Source organism: Pteronotus mesoamericanus, unplaced genomic scaffold (genome assembly GCF_021234165.1).
Source record: "Pteronotus mesoamericanus isolate MK-2021 breed Mesoamerican mustached bat unplaced genomic scaffold, CSHL_Meso_final scaffold_476, whole genome shotgun sequence".
In the NCBI taxonomy this organism is placed as follows: Eukaryota; Metazoa; Chordata; class Mammalia; order Chiroptera; family Mormoopidae; genus Pteronotus; species Pteronotus mesoamericanus.
The window spans coordinates 3,399,007-3,416,680 of NW_026555318.1; the positions used below are offsets into that span (position 1 = coordinate 3,399,007).

Genomic DNA, 17,674 nt, shown 5'->3' on the forward strand with positions numbered 1-17,674 from the left:
GTGGTTTGATGGAGCACTGTAGGGGAATTGGAGCTCTGGGTTTGAGTCTCAACTCAAAGTGAGCACCTAGGTGACCTTGAATGAGTCTCTGAGCCTCAGTGTCTGCCTTTGTGAAACGGGGATACTTGTCACCATATGTGGTTGTGGGCAAGATTTGTTGAGATAATGCACATGAAAAAGACTTTATAAACCGCCACAGTCCGTACAATGACTGACTGTGGTTATATGAAGCTCTCTTTCCCACCTTCACCACCCCCAATCTCAAATTTCCAGTCCAGCAGCACAGTGTCAGGGCTATAGGCAGCAAGAGCAGATTGCCAGGAGATGCAGCTTGGCCCTTTCTCATGCCCGTTGCAATTGCTGCCAGGAGGCTGACTGGAGCAGAGGGGTGGAGAGAGGAGCAAGGGCTCATCTGCGGTTGCTATGACACCCTATCCTGGATTTGCCCATCTCTCCTAATGGAGCAAAGGGCAGAGGGAGGCAGAAAGAGAGAGAGAGAGAACGGCTGGGCTCTTCCTCTCCCCTCCCATCTATCTCTTTCTCTGGAACAGATGTAGGGTGGAGAATGAGAGGAGGGACCCTAGATATTGGATAGTAGGGGGAGGACAGAGTGGTGTGCCAGGATTAAGAGGGTTTTTGATGGGGGCCACATGAAGAGGAGGGAGGGCCCCCATGCCTACATCCAGAAGCCAGCTGATGATGTTAGAAAGAAGAAAAAACAGGCAACACAGCACAAGCAGAGAGTAAGAGGGAGGGAGGGAGAGAGAATGCAAAGAAAGCCATCGGGAAGGCAGGCAGCCCCAGACTGCAGCCAGGCTCTACCTGCGCTCTCCTGAGCCACCAAATCCCCCAGGCACCCCGGCCCCCAGGCGCCCCGAGAACTGCCCCAAAGATGGGCACCGGGAACGTGGTCATGCCGTCTCCTGTGTGGGGGCTGCTGGGCTGCTGTCTCCTCTGTGGCTGGGCTCTGGGGGATCTGCAGCCCTTGCACCCTCTGCCCTCGCTGTCCTCCCAAGTCAAGCCAGAATATATACCCATGTGGGTGCCCCCACAAGGTGCTGAAGCAGCCCTGGGTTTTCTCTACTCTGGAGATGCCCAACAACTGTTGAGGACTAACTGCAGTGTGCGCTATGAAGTTCAGGGAGCAGAAGCCAGTCCGGGGGTGCCCCCGATCCTAGGGAGGGCAGCGGGCACCATTGCCCAGGCCGCCAATTTCCTCAATATGCTGCTACAAGCCAATGATATCCGCGAGTCAAGTGTGGAGGAAGATGTGGAGTGGTACCAGGCGCTGGTCCGCAGCGTGGCCGAAGGGGACCCAAGGGCATACCGGGCTTTGCTGATCTTTAACCCTCCGCCAGGGGCCAGCCGCCTGCAGCTGGCCCTGCAGGCCACCCGAATGGGGGAGGAGACCATCCTTCAGGACTTGTCTGGGAACAGGGTGCTGGAAGAGAGCCTAACTGGGACTCTGGACACTCCTGCCCTGCAGAAGCGGGTGCTGATCAATGACCTTGGGACCCTCGGAAGCCCCAAGTGGCCACGGGGAGATGGATATCTGGGGGACATGCAGCATGTGAGGCTGTCTCCTCCCTTCCTGGAATGCCAGGAGGGCCAGCTTCGTCCTGGATGGCTTATCACGCTTTCATCCACCTTCTATGGACTCAAGCCAGACCTCAGCCCGGAGGTCAGGTAGGTGGGTTTGTGCAGGATTCGATGCATTTGTAGGTTTTTTGGGGTGGGGAGCCCACCTCCATCCAGCTGTGCATGGACCATTTGGCATGCACTTGTGTGTTTGGGGAACCCAGATGTGTATATTTGCATTCAGCAGTGTGTATTTGCAGTCAACTCTGGGAATGTGTAACTATGTGTTGACACATATAGGTATGAGTGTACATACTGTGTATGAATCAATGTATTTGCACATAGTTATACATGTAGGTGTGTGTGCAGATGTGTGGGTATAGCCTGGGGTAGTCTTGGCCCCCAGGTCTGAGTAGTGGGTATAAGAGACATGAGAGATGGCTTCATGTGGATGAAAATGATGATCCATACAGCAGGCATCTTAGAGGAGCCAGGTGGGCACTTTAGGAGCTAAACCTGCTGCTTTCTAGCAACCCAGAGCTGTAAAAGGAGGCTTTTCCAAGAGAAAGGAAATTCTTGGGGAGGATGGGGGATAAAACCATTGTCCTTCTTGTCTGGGAGTTGGCCAGGTCCCAGGGTGACTCCCAAGGGCTATATTCTTATATCAAGTAGGTTCCACGGTCTTGCCTATCCTGACTCCAGGGGTCTGCGATACCCCTCAAATAACTGACCCCTCTCAGTCAGAGTAAAAACGTGGGTGGGAGCTCTGGTGGGAAGGAGGGAGCCACAGGGCACAGTACTTCAAGTCATTCAACAAGCAACATTGTTTTACCAGCTCTGTGTCCCCCTTCATTGTCCCCAGTAGGGTCCCCCTGCTGCCAGCAGGAAGTCTGGCTCCCTGCCAGCTCTTTCCCCACTCAACGAGAGCAGGGGTTGGGAACCTTTGGGCCAAGCAGCCCTAACTCTGGGCTCCTCCATCCCATATCTGCTTTGCTATAATAAATTCAGACCTGGTTTGGGCAGAGTGAGGAGCAGTTAGTAGTTGAGCACCATGTTTGTATGTGCGAATGTGAGAGTGTGTGTGTATGCATGCAGTGGGGGAGTGTGAAAATCCCCTCCAGACAGATCATCAAAGTCCCAGCTCCCACATGTCTTGACACGTTCCCTTCCTCTACCAATTGATGGAAACCAGGCAATGCTAGGATGCTGAAAAGCTGAGGGATGGGAGGATGAGGGACAACCTATGGGGAGAGGGATTATTGCCTGCAGACAGTGAGGGTTAACAGCATTGGAGAAATGGAATGCACATGTGCCCTCTCTCTACACACTGCAGCCGCTGTGCTAGTTTGCAGGGCTTGCATTGCCCGTAGTCTGGAGCCCAAAGACACAAGTCTACCTTGACATCCTTCACTGTGTCACTAACTGCCAATTCACTGCCCTAGGGGGCAGGTGCAGATGGACATAGACATTCAGAGTGTGGACATCAATCAATGTGCCGGCGGGCCAGGCTGGTACTCCGGCACGCACCTGTGTGATCTCAACAGCACCCAGGTAAGGAAGGGGAGGGGTGGCGCTAGGGTCCTGCCTCCCTCTGCCTTTCCCACCACTGCCGCCACCCAGCTCCCAGAAGCAGCTGACAAAGTCACACCAGCCTCTCAGGGGACTTTCTAGTGATGAGATAAAAATAGCTTCCAGGCTTTTAAAAAGTGAGGACACTTACAGCCTACCCCCACCCTTCACCCAAGACAACCACTTTCATTGCTTTGAAATCTCAGTGTGCCTGTCTGCTTTCCCTTCTGGTACTGGGTGCTCCAAACTCCCTTTCCAGGACCGTCTCCTGAGCCTCTATTAATCACCCCTTTCCCTTCTCCTGGACCACATTGTCATATCATGTCAACAGAGCTCCAGGCTCCTTCTGGCCCACAGAAGACGCTTAGCCGGTGTTTGTGGAAATAAGTTGAATCACTGGTTGCGGTGTGGGAGGGGTCCAACCTAAGCAGGAGCTTGCAGAGCTCTGGGACTGGTATAGGTAATGGAAGCCAGGCCAGATGCCAGTGGAATCAAAGCCATGGATGCGGGAGAATCTGGACAATGGAAAGCAATGGCTGGTAATCTCACAAGCCCAGTACTAGGGAACCGGGAGGCCAGTGTACTACTCTGCTCCACAGCTACACTGGCTGCAGGCTTGTCCCTGAGGTGAACTGAAGCCAAAGTGAGCCCTGCAGCCTGCTGGCAGGTGGGGCTGCTTTGGGCATCTACTGCTCTTCAGGGCACATGTGTTTGGAGCTATAAGCCTAGGGGCAGAGAAGGGATCCTGTTGTCCAGTACCTTTTAAAACCCAGCCACATTCACATCTCTGGGCAGGCTTTTTGCCTGATTGTGCAGACCGTGGCAGGAGCAGATCATGTTCCGGTGGTCCAGGCAAGAGGGGAAGCTGGGCCATGGTTTCAGAGGCAGCATCCTTTCATCTGTCTTGGTGGAAGTCTGGCTGGATATAGAATCTCCGAGCATTTACCCCTGCCTTTGCCTGATGCTGTCTATTCCTGGCCGCTCCCTACAGCAAGCAGATCTGGCCTCATCCATGGGCTCATCTTCCTCACCTGACTCTGAGGTCTGCTGTCCCCTGCTGCGTAAACATTAATGGGTGGAGGTGGAATAAAGCGCTGGGCTTGGCATTCCACCAGCCTGGCATTAGCCTGGCATTAGGGCTGGGGAAAGCAGTCCTGTGCCAAAGCCAGATGGCCCCTGACGGAGGAAGCTGCTTCTCTGTGGCAGCCTTTTCAGTCCACCTGTGTGCCAAAGAGGGAGGCTGACGGGACCCTTTGAAGCAGGATGTAGGTACACAGGTGTGGTTGGGCTCAGTTCTTCCTCCTACTTCCACCTCCCACAGCACCTCATTCTAGCAACAGCTGGGCACTGGGAAATGGGACCTGTGAGACTCCTGTCACTGCCGGTCTGAATAAAAGGGTGATCTACACCACACTCTTTGCTTGGGTGTCCCTAAGAAGACAGGCAGTGGGGGTGGGGCTGAGTGGGATTTCCTTAGAGGGAAGGCTTCCCTGGGACTAGAGAGGGCTTCTGGTGAGACGCCCTAGTGCGGACCCAGGCGCGATGGATGGAAAGGTAGATGGAGCCTCCATTTCTTCCCGAGAGAGAAAGCCCCATACAAATATCCATCGTTTTTTTGTCGTTCCCACAGTGCATCCCTCTGGAGAGTCAGGGCTTTGTCCTTGGCCGCTACCTCTGCCGCTGCCGACCGGGCTTCTATGGGGCAAGCCACTCCAGGGGTATGTAACTGTGGTGAGGGCCAGGCAGGCGTATCAGAGGCTGGGCTTGTTGGAGGCAGGTGTCTGGGCAAGGCAGGCTGGGGTAAGACACTGGGAGGAAACGTGGTTTCCTCCTGGGTTGAGAGCAGCAGAAGAGGCAGGCAGGATCTAGTTTGAGGATGAGCCTATAACATGCCAGTCTGCTGCGAGTTGACCTTGCGATGAGCCCTGGCTTGGCATCACCTCTTCCCGTTACCCTGCCCTCCCTTGGGAGTACCCATGTCTTCATTCCTCCCCTCCTGACCAAGGAAGGCCACCAAAGGAGGGCAGGCAGAGGGCTGTGATGACCATTGGGAGAGAAGAGTAGGATCTCAGGATGCCCCAGCCATGCCCCTCTCTCTGCACCCATCTTGTCCTCCATAGGGTCAGAGGAGAGCGCCACCCAGCCTCCCGGGCAATTTGTGTCACCACAAGGCAGCTCCGGGAAGCCGCTTCGGTGCCAGCCATGTGCCGAGAGCTGCGCCAGCTGTAGGGATGCCACACCGTGCCTGGTGGAGGCGGCCGTGGCGCTGCGGGCAGCAGTGCTGGCCTGCCAGGCCTGCTGCATGCTGTCTGTCTTCCTGAGCATGCTGGTTTCCTACCGCTGCCGCCAGAGCAAGGTAAGGAGGCTCCCCACCTCCCTCAGCACACACCTCCTGCCCAGCTTGCATCCCTAACATCAGCTGGAGGCCAGAGGCTACCTACGGCTAGAATTTGGAAGTGGGTTCTGGTCTTGAGTATTAATCTAACATACTATATGTGACATTAGTCAAGTGCCCTCACCACCCTGGACCTGTTTCCTCACCTGGAAAATGAAGGCACTGGATGTGATTCAAAGCAGTGCGTAGGTACTAGGGGAGATGGCCGGGGCCCTTGTGCAGCTCCCAGGTGAACGGAGGAAGCAGGCACATGAACAAATGACAGGGCAGCAAGACGGGGAGAGGATGGAGAGAGTGGAGTTACGTGTCAGTTTCTTTGGCAGCTCAGAGAAAGGGCCCAGTTGTCCTGCCTGAGCTGGCATGGGGAAGACTTTCTGGAGAATGTGACATTTGAGCCAGGTTTGAAGGTCAACTGGGTGGTTACCGGGCAGAGAAGGGGGTATCTAGACAAGGGAACAGTCTGAACCAAAGCTTAGGGAAAATGCCTGAGGTATCTTCTAGCTCCAGCAGCCTCTGATCTGAGCCCAGGTCTGCAGCAAGGCCCAGGCTGGGGCTGGGAGGCGAATGGGGCTGGGCTGCTGGGGTCTGAAACCTGGGCCTTAGCCAGGCTTAGTGCCCGGGGAACCAAGAGCCTGTGATGGGAACAGGGGCGCGGCTGTGGCTGGAAGGTTGAGCTAATGTTACAGGGAGAAGTCTTAGTTCAGGGCCACTGAGTGACCCCTAAAACAGGCCTAAGACTCTCCCGCACTATCGTCCAGGCTTTGTGCCCCCAATGACTGACCTGCTTATTCGCCTCTTGTTCCTGGGTTCACAGAGGATCCGGGCATCTGGAATTGTCCTGCTGGAGACCATCCTTCTTGGATCCCTGCTGCTTTACTTCCCTGTGAGTTCGTGGCCAGAGGCTGACCTCCCCACAGTCCCAACTCCAAACCCCAGAATGTTTCTTCCTCTCTGTCCTCTTGGGAGGACTCAGAGACCTCCAAACCCCCCGACTCCGATCCACAAGTGGCAGGCTGGACTAGTGAGCTCTGGGAGCAAGGAGTCCAGGTTTAAAAGAGCCCTATGACCTGCAGTGCGACTTAGGACAAGGTAGCTTATCTTTCTTATTCTTAAACTGCTTAAGCTATGCAGAATGGAGGTGATGCTGCTTCTATGGCAAGGCTGTTAGATCAACAATGTGCTTAGCACAGGCCTGGCACAGAGCGGGAGTGCAGTGGAAAACAGCCATTTTCGCTCCCACCTCACCAGGTCTTCATCCTGTACTTCAAGCCCAGTGTGTTCCGCTGCATTGCTCTCCGCTGGGTCCGGCTGCTGGGTTTTGCCATTGTCTACGGCACCATTATACTCAAGCTCTATAGGTAGGGGCTGGAGCAGAGCCTGCTCTCACGCTGCTCACTCCTGGCCACCCCAGCTCACTGATGGAATGGAGTTCTCCACAGTAAGATTCTTACCAGTTCCCCTCCCCTGTCCCCAAAGCCTGCCCTTATCACTGTGGTCACTATAGTCCTCCCCTCCACATCACTCTTCCAGGGGTAAGGACGCAGCAAGCCACGGGAGGGATGGGAAGACAGGTATATGTGGGGGTTAGGGGAGCAGTGGCCAGAGGACAGAGGCCTGGCCCCTCTCCTTGGTCCTGCCCCTCCGCCCCACCCACCTTCTATACCCTTGCAGAGTGCTCCAGCTGTTTCTGTCTCGAACGGCCCAGCGGGGCCCCCTCCTAAGCAGTGGGCAGCTGCTTCGGCGCCTGGGGCTGCTTCTGCTGCAAGTACTGGGCTTCCTGGCTGTATGGACGGTGGGGGTCCTGGAGCGAGGCACCCTGCACATGCCCCTGGTGACCCGAGGCCACACTCCCACGGGGCGCCACTTCTACCTCTGCCACCATGACCACTGGGACTACATCATGGTCATGGGTGAGTTGCTTTCCCCAAGCCTGGTCTTACTCTGTCCCCTGCTTCCACACCTCCATGGGTCCTCTGGTCCTGCTCCTCCTGCCTTGGACCTGGACCCCTGGCCCAGGACCCCAGCAAGCCCTAGAGAGAAAGGGGTGGCCTAGCTAAGGCGGTGCCGGCTCTGTCCCTCCCTGCTCCCCCACAGCCGAGGTGCTGCTCCTGTGCTGGGGCAGCTTCCTCTGCTACGCCACCCGGGCTGTGCCCTCAGCTTTCCACGAGCCACGCTACATGGGCATCGCCCTGCACAACGAGCTGCTGCTTTCCGCTGCCTTCCACGCAGCCAGGTGAGGATGGTCGCACCTACCCACAGCTCCTCCCCACCGAACACTGCTCCTTGTTTTTCCCAGATGAGGGTACCCCTTTCCCATGGCCACCCTTACAACATTGCTGTCTCAGCAAGGTGAGGAAGGCCCCCGACCTGTATCTCTCTCCCTGCCCCACAGACACCCTTGCTGCGCCCATGTCTCACCCAGCCCCCAAGCAGAGGAAGCACCCTCCCGCACTTCCTCAGTTCTTTCTGCCTTCTCCCTCCTCACACCGCAGCTGCCCCAGCAGCTGGCCTGCTGTGTGTCCCTAAGGACCTGGCCCTGTGGTGGAGGCAGAATCCATGCATAGGCTGGTCCATAATAGAGTTGTGGGGCACAAGCTGTACTACAGGCAGCCAGAGAAGGCCAGCTGGAGTATTATGGGAGGGCGTCTCAGAGGTGGGTGCTAACGGCGCCTTAAGGTAGGACCCACATCCCAGAGAGGGTGAGAGGAAGGAAGGGTGCTCTCGTTGCCCTGCCAGCACCTCTATGGAGATCAGGGCTGGGGCTGGGACTAGTGAGTCGGTTGAGGAGGAAGAGGTCACTCCCACCCACAGATAAGAATCTCCCTTCCTTCATGCTCTCAGGTTTCTGCTGGTTCCCTCCCTGCACCCAGACTGGACCCTCCTCCTCTTCTTCTTCCACACCCACAGCACAGTCACTGCCTCCCTGGCTCTGATCTTCATCCCCAAGGTGAGGTCTTCCTCTTTCTGGTCCTCAGGCAGAAACCCAGCCCCTTTGTCAGGGGCACTATGGCTCTGCTGCAATAGCAGCGCCCTCTCCAGGTCAGGGTGAGGATGACACCCTGCAGGTGTGTGGTCTCTGATCAACAGGGGTCCTAAGCAAGGAGCTCACATGGAGGAGGGTGGGGGAGGAGGCCTCCAATCCCTGGGGCTTCCCAGGGAAATAAGGGCTGGGGCTGGAGGGGTCCTTGCAACACAGCCTTAAGGTTGGTGGACTCCGAAAATCAACACAGAAGCAGTTACAGAGGAGGAGAGCTGAGGACATGGCTAGGAGTTGTAGGGGCAGGAGGCTGAGTCTCCTTGGTCTCTAAGCTAGAGAAGATCAGGAAAGATGAGAGAGAGCAAAAGCCTTTGGACCCCAGAATTCTGAAGCGGGGGTGGGGGTGCGGTGAAGAGTCCTGAAGGAATGATGTATTCCATGGGGCAGGGGGAGGAGGCATGAGCAGGGAGGCGAGGAGAGTCCGTCCCAGTCATGCCCGTTCCCCTGGCCAGTTCCGGAAGATGGGGGCGCCTCCCCGAGAGGAGATGGTGGATGAGGTGTACGAGGATGAGCTGGACCTGCAGCGTTCCGGCTCCTACTTTGACAGCAGCACAGCCTCAGCATGGAGCGAGCGCAGCCTGGACCCTGGAGACATCCGGGTATGCACCGCCCTCTCTGCCTCCTGTTGGTGTCAGCTTTCAGGGAGCACCGCCCGCCCGCTCCTAGCCTTCCCTCTCCCTAAGGCATGCCTCCCGCCATTCTCTATCACCACCTGAAGCTACTGCCCCTCTTTAAAGAAGGCCACATGTAACCCAAGTGAAAGACCCTGTAAGTGAAGCTCTAATCCTCCATGCCCCTACTCCATGCGGCAGGGGCATCACAAGGAGCAGACGAAGAAGCTGGAGTCCCCAGCACACGGGGCAGCTGGCGGCTCTAGTGTCAGTTGGGGCTGGGCAGTGCAGGCTGTGGGGGGCTACCAAGGGTTTCCATACCAGGACCCCCTTTCCCTGGACCTGGATTCTTAGAGAAAGGAAGTCCTTCCTGAGTCTTACAGCAGGGGAGCATCCATACTCTTCATTTTTCTGGTTAGGGAAGTCATTACAGTCAAGGGAACCCTAATGAGGCGCTCAGGGCTCGGGGCGTAGGAACTGAGGAGACCTACCTAGTGGCCTCAGCCCATTGTTCTATAAAACCGACAGTGCGGAAAACACTCCAGAAGCCATCTTGTTCATCCCCTGCACCTCCGCTGGGCCCCCATCACACCTGACTTGTGCGCCTCTTCCAGTTCCTTCCTTGTCCAGCTGCCTCCGCCCCTTGTTCCCACCTGTGTCCTCCGCAGGCTCTGAGCTGTGCCTTCCCTGCCTCCTGCCCCTGGGCATAGGCTGGACTGAAACCCCGATCCAGCAGGGACCCGAGAGTGTGCAGACCACTGCCACAGCCACGCCACCCCAAGCTACTCTCTGCTGGCTCTGGGGAGAAATCCAAAGTATAAAAGACTTTCAAAGCCCCACTGTATCATTTACCCCTGAATGCGGCACTTTTCATGCCACTAGTGGCATCAATCTCATACAATCCTCTTAAGAAAGCTAACACAGTTACTGTCATTTCTTAGACGCAGAGGCTCAGAGAGGTTAAGAAAATAGCCTCGAGGCACCTGATGGGGCAGCAGCCTCAGACTCAGGTTTCCTGTCTCCCAAGTTGGTGATGGCCCGCCAGACCACAGTGGCCCAGGGAAGGGAGTACAGGCCGCCGCATCCTCAGAGCTGAGTGGGTCAGCTGGGAACCAGCTGAATTCTGAGAGGTTTAAAAGCCAGGAAGGGACACTGCTTGGTGGGAAACAGATTCCCCCAGAGCAAATGGCCTTAACAAGGGCGGAAGGGAATAACAGTGCAGCCAGGGAGGGCGACTAGCCCATTCACCCCAATGTCAGCTCTGCTCTCTTCACTCCTCCTGTCCCCCAGGAGGAGTTGAAGAAACTCTATGCCCAGCTGGAGGTCCACAAGACCAAGGAAATGGCTGCCAACAACCCCCACCTGCCCAAGAAGCGGGGCAGCTCGCTCCAGGGCCTGGGCCGCTCCTTCGTGAGGTACCTGGCTGAGTTCCCCGAGGCCCTGGCCCGGCGGCACTCCCGGGACTCGGGGTCCCCGGGCCGAGGCAGCCTGCCCAGCTCCGCCCGCTGCAGGCTCCTCAGCTCCAGCCTCCAGGAAGCCGAGGGGCCACTGGCCCTGCGCAAAGCCCGCAGCACCTATGACCGCAGCCACCGCAGGCAGCAGGACCCACATCACCTAGGCTCACCGCCAAGGAGGCAGCTGCCCAAGAGGGCCTCGCGGGCAGAGAGCCGGGATGCGGGGGAGGGGCCCCCTGCCCTGGGCGTTAGGTCGGCCAGCGCCCACAACCTGACAGTGGGAGAGGGGCTCCCCAGAGCCCGGCCTGCCTCCCTGCAGAAGTCACTCAGCGTCATGGCTGGCTCCAGCGAAAAGGCCCTGCTCGTGGCCAGCCAGGCCTACCTGGAGGAGACCTATCGGCAGGCAAAGGAGCAAGAGGAGAGAAGGCAGGCAGAGGCAGCTTTGGCGAGCCCAGTTCAGAGGCCGTCGGCCAGGAGGCTGGAGCGAGCGCGGGGAGCCGCTCTGTCAGCCCCACCGTCCCCTGCCAAGAGCAGCAGCATGGACAGCTCCTCTGCCTCTGGGCAGCTTCAGGCGGGGGCTGTGAGGAGGCTGCTGCATCCACCCATCCAGCATCAGGTCTCCACGCCCATCAAAGCCCTTTCTGGGGCTTGCCTGGGAGATCCAAGGATGCTGTCTCCCACTTCTACCTTGGCCCCAGGTCTGATACCAGCTTCAGGCCTGGTTCTGGCCCCCGTCCCTGCCCTGGCCCAAGTCCCCATTACCCCCCAAAGCCCCAGCTTTCTCACCTTCATCTGCCCCTGGGAGAATGCAGAACTGCCAGTCAAGAAAGAAAATGTGGCACAAGGCGGCTCCTCGGGGCCAGAGCGAGGTGACCATTCCCCTGCCCCAGCTCGAGCCAGGCTCTGGAGGGCCCTCTCTGTTGCAGTAGAGAAAAAGGGTGCTGGGGAGAATGGGATGGACGCGGAGGACAGACGTCTCCAGGGGGAAGCTGGTGACGTGGATGAGGGCCGGCCCAAGGTCTTCTCTAAATCCCACAGCCTCAAGACTCCTGTTCAGCAGGGCTCTGTGCGCAGCCTAGGCCTGGCCATCAAAGCTTTGACCCGTTCTCGGAGCACACACAGAGAAAAGGAGAGTGGAGCAGGGAGTCCCGAGAGGGAGAGGGGCAGGGCTTCAGGAGAAGGTGTGGGTGCACGCCCCGGGTCCCCCAGGCTAGGCGGGCGCAAGGCGGTGAGTAAGCAGGCGGCCCTAGCCCCCTGCGAAGATGAGGAGTCCCTCCAGAACCAACAGAATGCTCATACCAGCAGAATGCTCCGCGTCTGTGGCCAGGAGGGCGACAGGGAACAAGACGACAGAGGCAGGAAGACATCCCCAGGTCAAGGGGAGGGGCATGTTGAGAGAGCAGGTGAAACAGGGCCTGCCGCACTGAGACAAGTCCGGCAGGGCACAGTTGGGGACACAAATGCTGAGCGAGCAAAAGAAGCCCCTGCAGGGAGGGAGGAAGCGCTCAGAGCAGGCCTCCAGCCCTTGGGCCGTGCTGGCTGCAGGGCTGCGGCAGAGGCGCGCCCCTGCAGAGTTGCCGGGTCAGGAACATGTCTGCCTGGCAGCAACAAGGCTGAAGTCTGCCCCTGGGAGACGAATGAAGGAGGCCCCGAGAGGGGAACATTAAGGCAAGATCTAGATGACTCCCAAGAAGTGCGAGGGAAAGCCCCAGAAGAACCAGAGCCCAAAGATGTGGCTGCCATGGCTTGGAAAAGGCCAGAGAGGCTGGTCAGGGGGCAGGAGGCAGTGTGTCCCTGGGGGAATGCCGATCCCAGGGGTCTGTCCCCTCAGTCAGCCCGCCGGGACTCTGAGAGAACCAAGCGCAGGTCTGAGGCAGGCAGTACAGGGGCTAGGGAGGGGGAGAAGTGTTGGCAGGAAGTCACAGGCCCAGAGGCTTGTACGCCTGACTTCGTCAAGGCAGAGCTCTGTCCTAGGGAGGCAAGTGAAGGAGAAAATGAGAAACCGTCCCAGGGGGGAGTGAAGAAACTCCACCAGGAAAAGCAGAAAACCCCCGAGAAAGCAACCTTCTGGAAAGAACAGGAACCTGGCAGAGACTTGGAATCTCTTTGTTTGTGGGAGAGGACTGATTTCCGTGGCCCCTTGGCAGTCTCTACTGAAGCCCCAGGGACCCCCGGGGCTTCAGGGAGTGTTGCGGACATGTGTCCGTGGGAGGCAGAAGAGGCTCCTGCTTTCAGGAAAGCAGAGATTTGTCCCTGGGAGCTGGGTGACAAGGTGGGGAGAAAGGAAATGCTGCAACGGGGGACAGGTGGAGAATCTCTCCAAGGAGCGGGGCAAGCCTCCAGGAAAGGGCTCTTTGGAGAGATGAGGGAACAAACTGGGAAGGCAGTGCAGACATCTAGTCCACGGGAGGAGTCAGCGTGTCCCTGGGAGAGCACAGACCATGGGCCCTCCAGCCCACGTGTGGACAATTCCTCACCCAGAGCTGGTGGCCGACTCTTCGGCAATGGAGGCATCAGAGCCACGCAGGTACGTCCACACAAAGACGTCAGGCCAGAGTTAAAGGCAGTAACACCTGCCAAGGCAGAAATCAATCCCTGGGAGGTAAATGAAAGAACAGAGGACTGGGTATCGCGACAGGCACCCAAAGGAGAAGAATCTCAGGACAAGGAGAAAACACCTGAAACCTCAGGACTCAAAGATGTCACAGCTTGGGAAAAGCCTGAGGGACAGCTCCAAAAGCAGGAAGTAGTCTGTTCTTGGGAGAGTGTGGGCACTGGCCACCTTCCCCCACAACATCAAGACTCAGAGAGACCCAAAGCCAGTTTCCAGGTGTCAGGCAGTGTGGGGAGCAAAACTGCTGTGATCTGTCCATGGGACGTGGAGGGCAAACTGCCTGCTGGGAAGGCAGAGATCTGCCCCTGGGAGGGGAGTGCTGCCCCAGGGGAGGAACGAGCTTTGGGACTTGAGGCCATGAGGAAATCACCAAACATTACAGAACAGGATCCTGCAGATTCTGGACCTGGCAAGATAGCTGTTACTGCTCCAAAGAAACCAGGGAGGCCGGCCTGGGAGCAGGAGGTGGCCTGTTCCCGGGAGCGTGTGGATCCAGAGGACTCCTCTCGGTGCTCAGACGCTGTGGGTACTGACAGACCCAAAGCTGGATCCCAGGAACCGGGCCTTGCGGGGTGCAGGCCAGCTGAGGTGTGTCCCTGGGAAGCGGAGGAAACGCTTACCAGTGAAAAAGCCAAGATCTGTCCCTGGGAGGCGACTGAAGGAGCTACTGGGAAGGGACTGGAACAAGAGATGGGGAATGATTCAGCAGCGCAGAGGGAGAAAACTTCAGAAAGGGGGAGGCTCACCTTCCTGGAAGACGACATATCAAAAGGAGAGACAAAACTGAGTCCAGAGCAGGAAGTTATGTGTCCTTGGGAGAAGGACTTGAGGGGGCTCTGTGCTCCGGCCCCCGAGATCTCAGCCTCGTCCAGCAGCACGAGAAGCAAAGTGGTGGCAGAGCTTTCCTTGCAAGTCAATGACAAGGTGGCAGAGAAAGGGGACCCAATACAAGACCCCAAAATGGATTCCCTCGAAGAACACATAATCCAAGAAAGAGCTCCATCTTCAAAAGCAGATGTCCCTACTGAAGATGGGGAAAAAGTAAAAATTGAGCTACAATCCATCTGTCCATGGGAGAGCGCGGCCCCCGCAGTCTCTTCCTCTCACCCCGAGAGTCGCTGTCATAACCAGCCGAAAGCTGGCTCTCAGACACTGGTCAGCGCTGGGGGCAGGCGCGCTGCAGTGTGCCCATGGGACGCTCCTGCCCCAGCTGCTCATCAGCCTGACAGTGGCACCAAAGCAGAGGTCTGTCCCTGGGAGGTGACTGAAGGAATCCCTGAAGGAGTGTCAATACAGAATGGGAAAGGGGGCAAGGGCAAAGCCTCAGAAAAACCAGAGCCCAAAGTTGGGGCAGTTCAGAAAAAGCCAGAGAGGGCACCTGGGAACCAGGAGGCTGTGTGTCCCTGGGAGAGTCAAGACAGTGGAGGGCTGTCTCCGCAACCAGCCCCACGAGCTTCTGACAGAAGCAAAGGCACTTCCGAGGCAGCAGGCAATGTGGAGGCCAGAGTAGCAGAAGTATGTCCATGGGAAGCAGCAGAGGTTCCCTTGGCCAGGAGAGCAGAAATCTGCCCTTGGGAAGTGAGTAATGCAGCAGCAGAAGGCAGCCCAGAGCAGGAGGAGGAGAGAAAACCCCAAGGGCAAGGAAAACTGTTCCTTCAAAAGGCAGGGTCTGGGGGGACTGAAGAACACCTTTCAAAAGCAGCAGCAACAGGCAGCAGAGAGCAGGGGACAGTCTGCCCCTGGGAACACATGGGTTCGGGGAGACTCTTCCCCCAGCCAGATGCTCTGGACATTGACCAAGTCATAGCCAGTCCCCCTGGGACAAGTGGTATGGAGAGCAGCATGGCAGAGCTGTGCCAGTGGGAAGTCACAGATCCAGAAGGAAATAAAATCAAGGGCACCATGGCAGACATCGGTCCTTGGGAGGGAACTGGAGCCCCATCTGAGGAGTCTGGCCTCCTGGCTTTAACAGCAACTCGGGCAGAAATATTTTCCCCCTGTGACCCTGAGAAACCACCATGCCTTTCGGTCCATAGACCCCTGGGCTGCTTCCTTCCAGAAAGCAAAAGCCCCCGCCCCACTGTGAGCAAGCCATCCAGTTCTTCTGCTCTGGAAGGTTTCAGAGAATTCCAAGGACTTTCAGGACTTGGGCCAAGGACCAGCTTAACCCCAGGGCCAAGTCTCCGAGCAGCTGAGGCTCAGAATTCTTCCGCAACTGAAGACCAAGGAGAAATGGCTTCCACAGCTCCACATGGAGAACTGACCCCTCCAACTGTCTATCCTTGGGACTGGGAATAACAATTCCCAGTTTAAACTGGGGTGAGGTCAAACATCGGGCAGCTGGCTTTCAGGAGCCAAGGACCTTTTCAGTCCTAGAGCTGAAGCAGACACCTGGTCACTTCGCGTCTCCAGGAAGGCCAGAAGTCAACTCACTCAAAGACAAATTATACAAGGAAGGTGCAGCTCAAACCCCAATAGCAAGTTGTACCCTCTCTTCACTTCCAATTCTCCCTGCTGTAAGGGACAAAGGCTAGATCCTCTGCTTCTAACGCATCTTCCTATCCAGCTAGAGCACTCAACACAAGCCATTTGTATCTAGACACTCCCAGGAAAAGCCAAGTTAGGGACAAAAAGCAGTCAGCAGTGCCCCACCCATGTCTTCTTATAGGGAGACCCTATTCTCTGAAGTCTAGGAAGAATTTTTTTTTGGGGGGGAGAAGAAACTAAATCATGCAAAGTACTGGCTACACAGGAAATGAGGGTCACAGAAGGTTATACAGTCGCCATAGGAAGCTTATGAAGCCACTTAATTCAAGTTCAAGGACAAAAAAGAGGAAAAATCTAAATGGCTCATAAGGTGTGTCTGGTGTGGCTCAGTGGATTGAGTGCTGGCCTAAGAACTGAAAGGTCAGTGGTTTGATTCCCAGTCAGGGCACATGGCTGGGTTGTAAGCCAGGTCTCCAGTAGGGGGCGGGCATGAGGCAACTGATGAATGTTTCTCTCCCTTTTTCCCTCCTTTCCCCTCTCTAAAAATAAGTAAAATCTTAAAAAAATAAATAAATAGCTCAAAACTCATACTTGAAATGCCTTAAAGATCTTGTCATTTTGACTTTGGATCTCCAGTTTCTGCTTAATTGATCCTCCCCTGCCTTGCCTGACTACTGAAGCAGGGCCAATCAAGCACTCTTATATCCGTATCATCTGGCATCCAAAGCAGTATCAGAGACAGAGCAGAGGAAGAAAGGCACTTGCTCCAGGGCCTCCCCACGTCGGCCAAGGTCGAGTTCTCCCTTCCAGACACCCCGTCTCCCTGTTTAAGTAGCATTCCCCTTGCTAGCTTTTTCAGATGGCCTCCCCTTCTTCCTGCCCTATCATTTGCTGGTCTCCATAGTTCATCTCATTGGCCCATCCTCCCTGTCCTAGCCTTTCAGTGCTGTCATTAAAGGGACCCCTCCCTGTTGTCAATGCAACTGGAGCCAGGAGGAATCTCTGGTTCTGATGTGAGAACCAGTCCAAATCACTTGCTCAGTAACAGGAGGCTCACAGCTGTCTCCTTCCTGAGAAGCCTGAGAAAGAAAGGAGGTCCTGTTTACAGCCAGCACTGTAACTGCCCTCAGAAAGAGCCGTGCCACGGGGCAGGTTAGAGGCTGAGGGCTGGGGCAAGGGCATCATGGAAATACAAAGACTCTTTCTTAGGGAGCTCTCTCTTGGTCTTAGCTTGGCTCTATTCTCTCAAGTCAGTTCAGGCTCCCCCTACTTAAGCAACCCTAGATAAGAGTGCTGGAATTAGATGATACTACCAGAGGGAAATGAAGAAGGAGAAAAACACTGGTGAAAGAAGTCCCAGGATTGGCAGGGGTGAGTGGGGGTGGGAACAAGCAGGCTAAACATGGCAGAGCTGGTTAGGGGCACTAAAGATGGCACTAAACCCCCTGCTAACTGGACAGATATCGATGCCATTTATGAAGAAGAAAGGCAAAAACAAGACCAAATACCCAATGGGGAAGAAATGAGTCTGCATGTGAATACTCTGGGCAGATATAGCACATCACAGAAAAAGTAGCAAATTTTTCCATTTCCAAAAATGAGGCAAAGGAATGGAGTAACCTACTTTTTCAGGGACTAGAGACCCTTTTGCCCATATCTAGGCCCTTCCACTTACTTAGGTTCCTTGCCCTGGCCTTTCAGAGAAGTAACTGAAGAGTGTTGTTGCTCTGGGCTCTGGCTGGTTAACCCCACAGCTTCCGAGCCAATGCAAATGCCATTAACTGCTCACCTTAGAACAACCTCATAGGGTCTGGTCTAGCTGGGAACAAAAATGTTGTCCCTATGCCCACTGCTGTGAAGTAAACCTTGGGGGGAAAAACAAACAATGCTTTTTCTTGGCAGTTGTTTCTAGCTTTATTCATTATGGTG

General features: G+C 56.1%; 1 protein-coding gene across 1 annotated transcript; it reads left to right on the forward strand.

The window, feature by feature from the left end:
- Window positions 1–892: 892 nt before the first annotated feature.
- Window positions 893–15,556, forward strand: GPR179 (G protein-coupled receptor 179). Its single transcript, XM_054593652.1, has 11 exons — window positions 893–1,686; window positions 3,021–3,129; window positions 4,778–4,865; window positions 5,268–5,503; window positions 6,357–6,425; window positions 6,791–6,900; window positions 7,214–7,452; window positions 7,637–7,775; window positions 8,384–8,489; window positions 9,032–9,178; window positions 10,481–15,556. The coding sequence occupies exons 1-11, from the start codon at window positions 893–895 to the stop codon at window positions 15,554–15,556; spliced, it is 7,113 nt and encodes a 2,370-aa protein (XP_054449627.1).
- The last annotated feature ends 2,118 nt before the right edge of the window (window positions 15,557–17,674 follow it).

What these genes read in the sequence shown, in the direction of transcription:
- GPR179 (XM_054593652.1), top strand. Translation starts at nt 893, where the DNA reads ATGGGCACCGGGAACGTGGTCATGCCGTCTCCTGTGTGGGGGCTGCTG. An exon ending in ACCGCTGCCGCCAGAGCAAG is followed by an intron (nt 5,504 to 6,356) that starts GTAAGGAGGCTC and finishes CTGGGTTCACAG; the next exon opens with AGGATCCGGGCATCTGGAAT. An exon ending in GCTGCCTTCCACGCAGCCAG is followed by an intron (nt 7,776 to 8,383) that starts GTGAGGATGGTC and finishes TCATGCTCTCAG; the next exon opens with GTTTCTGCTGGTTCCCTCCC.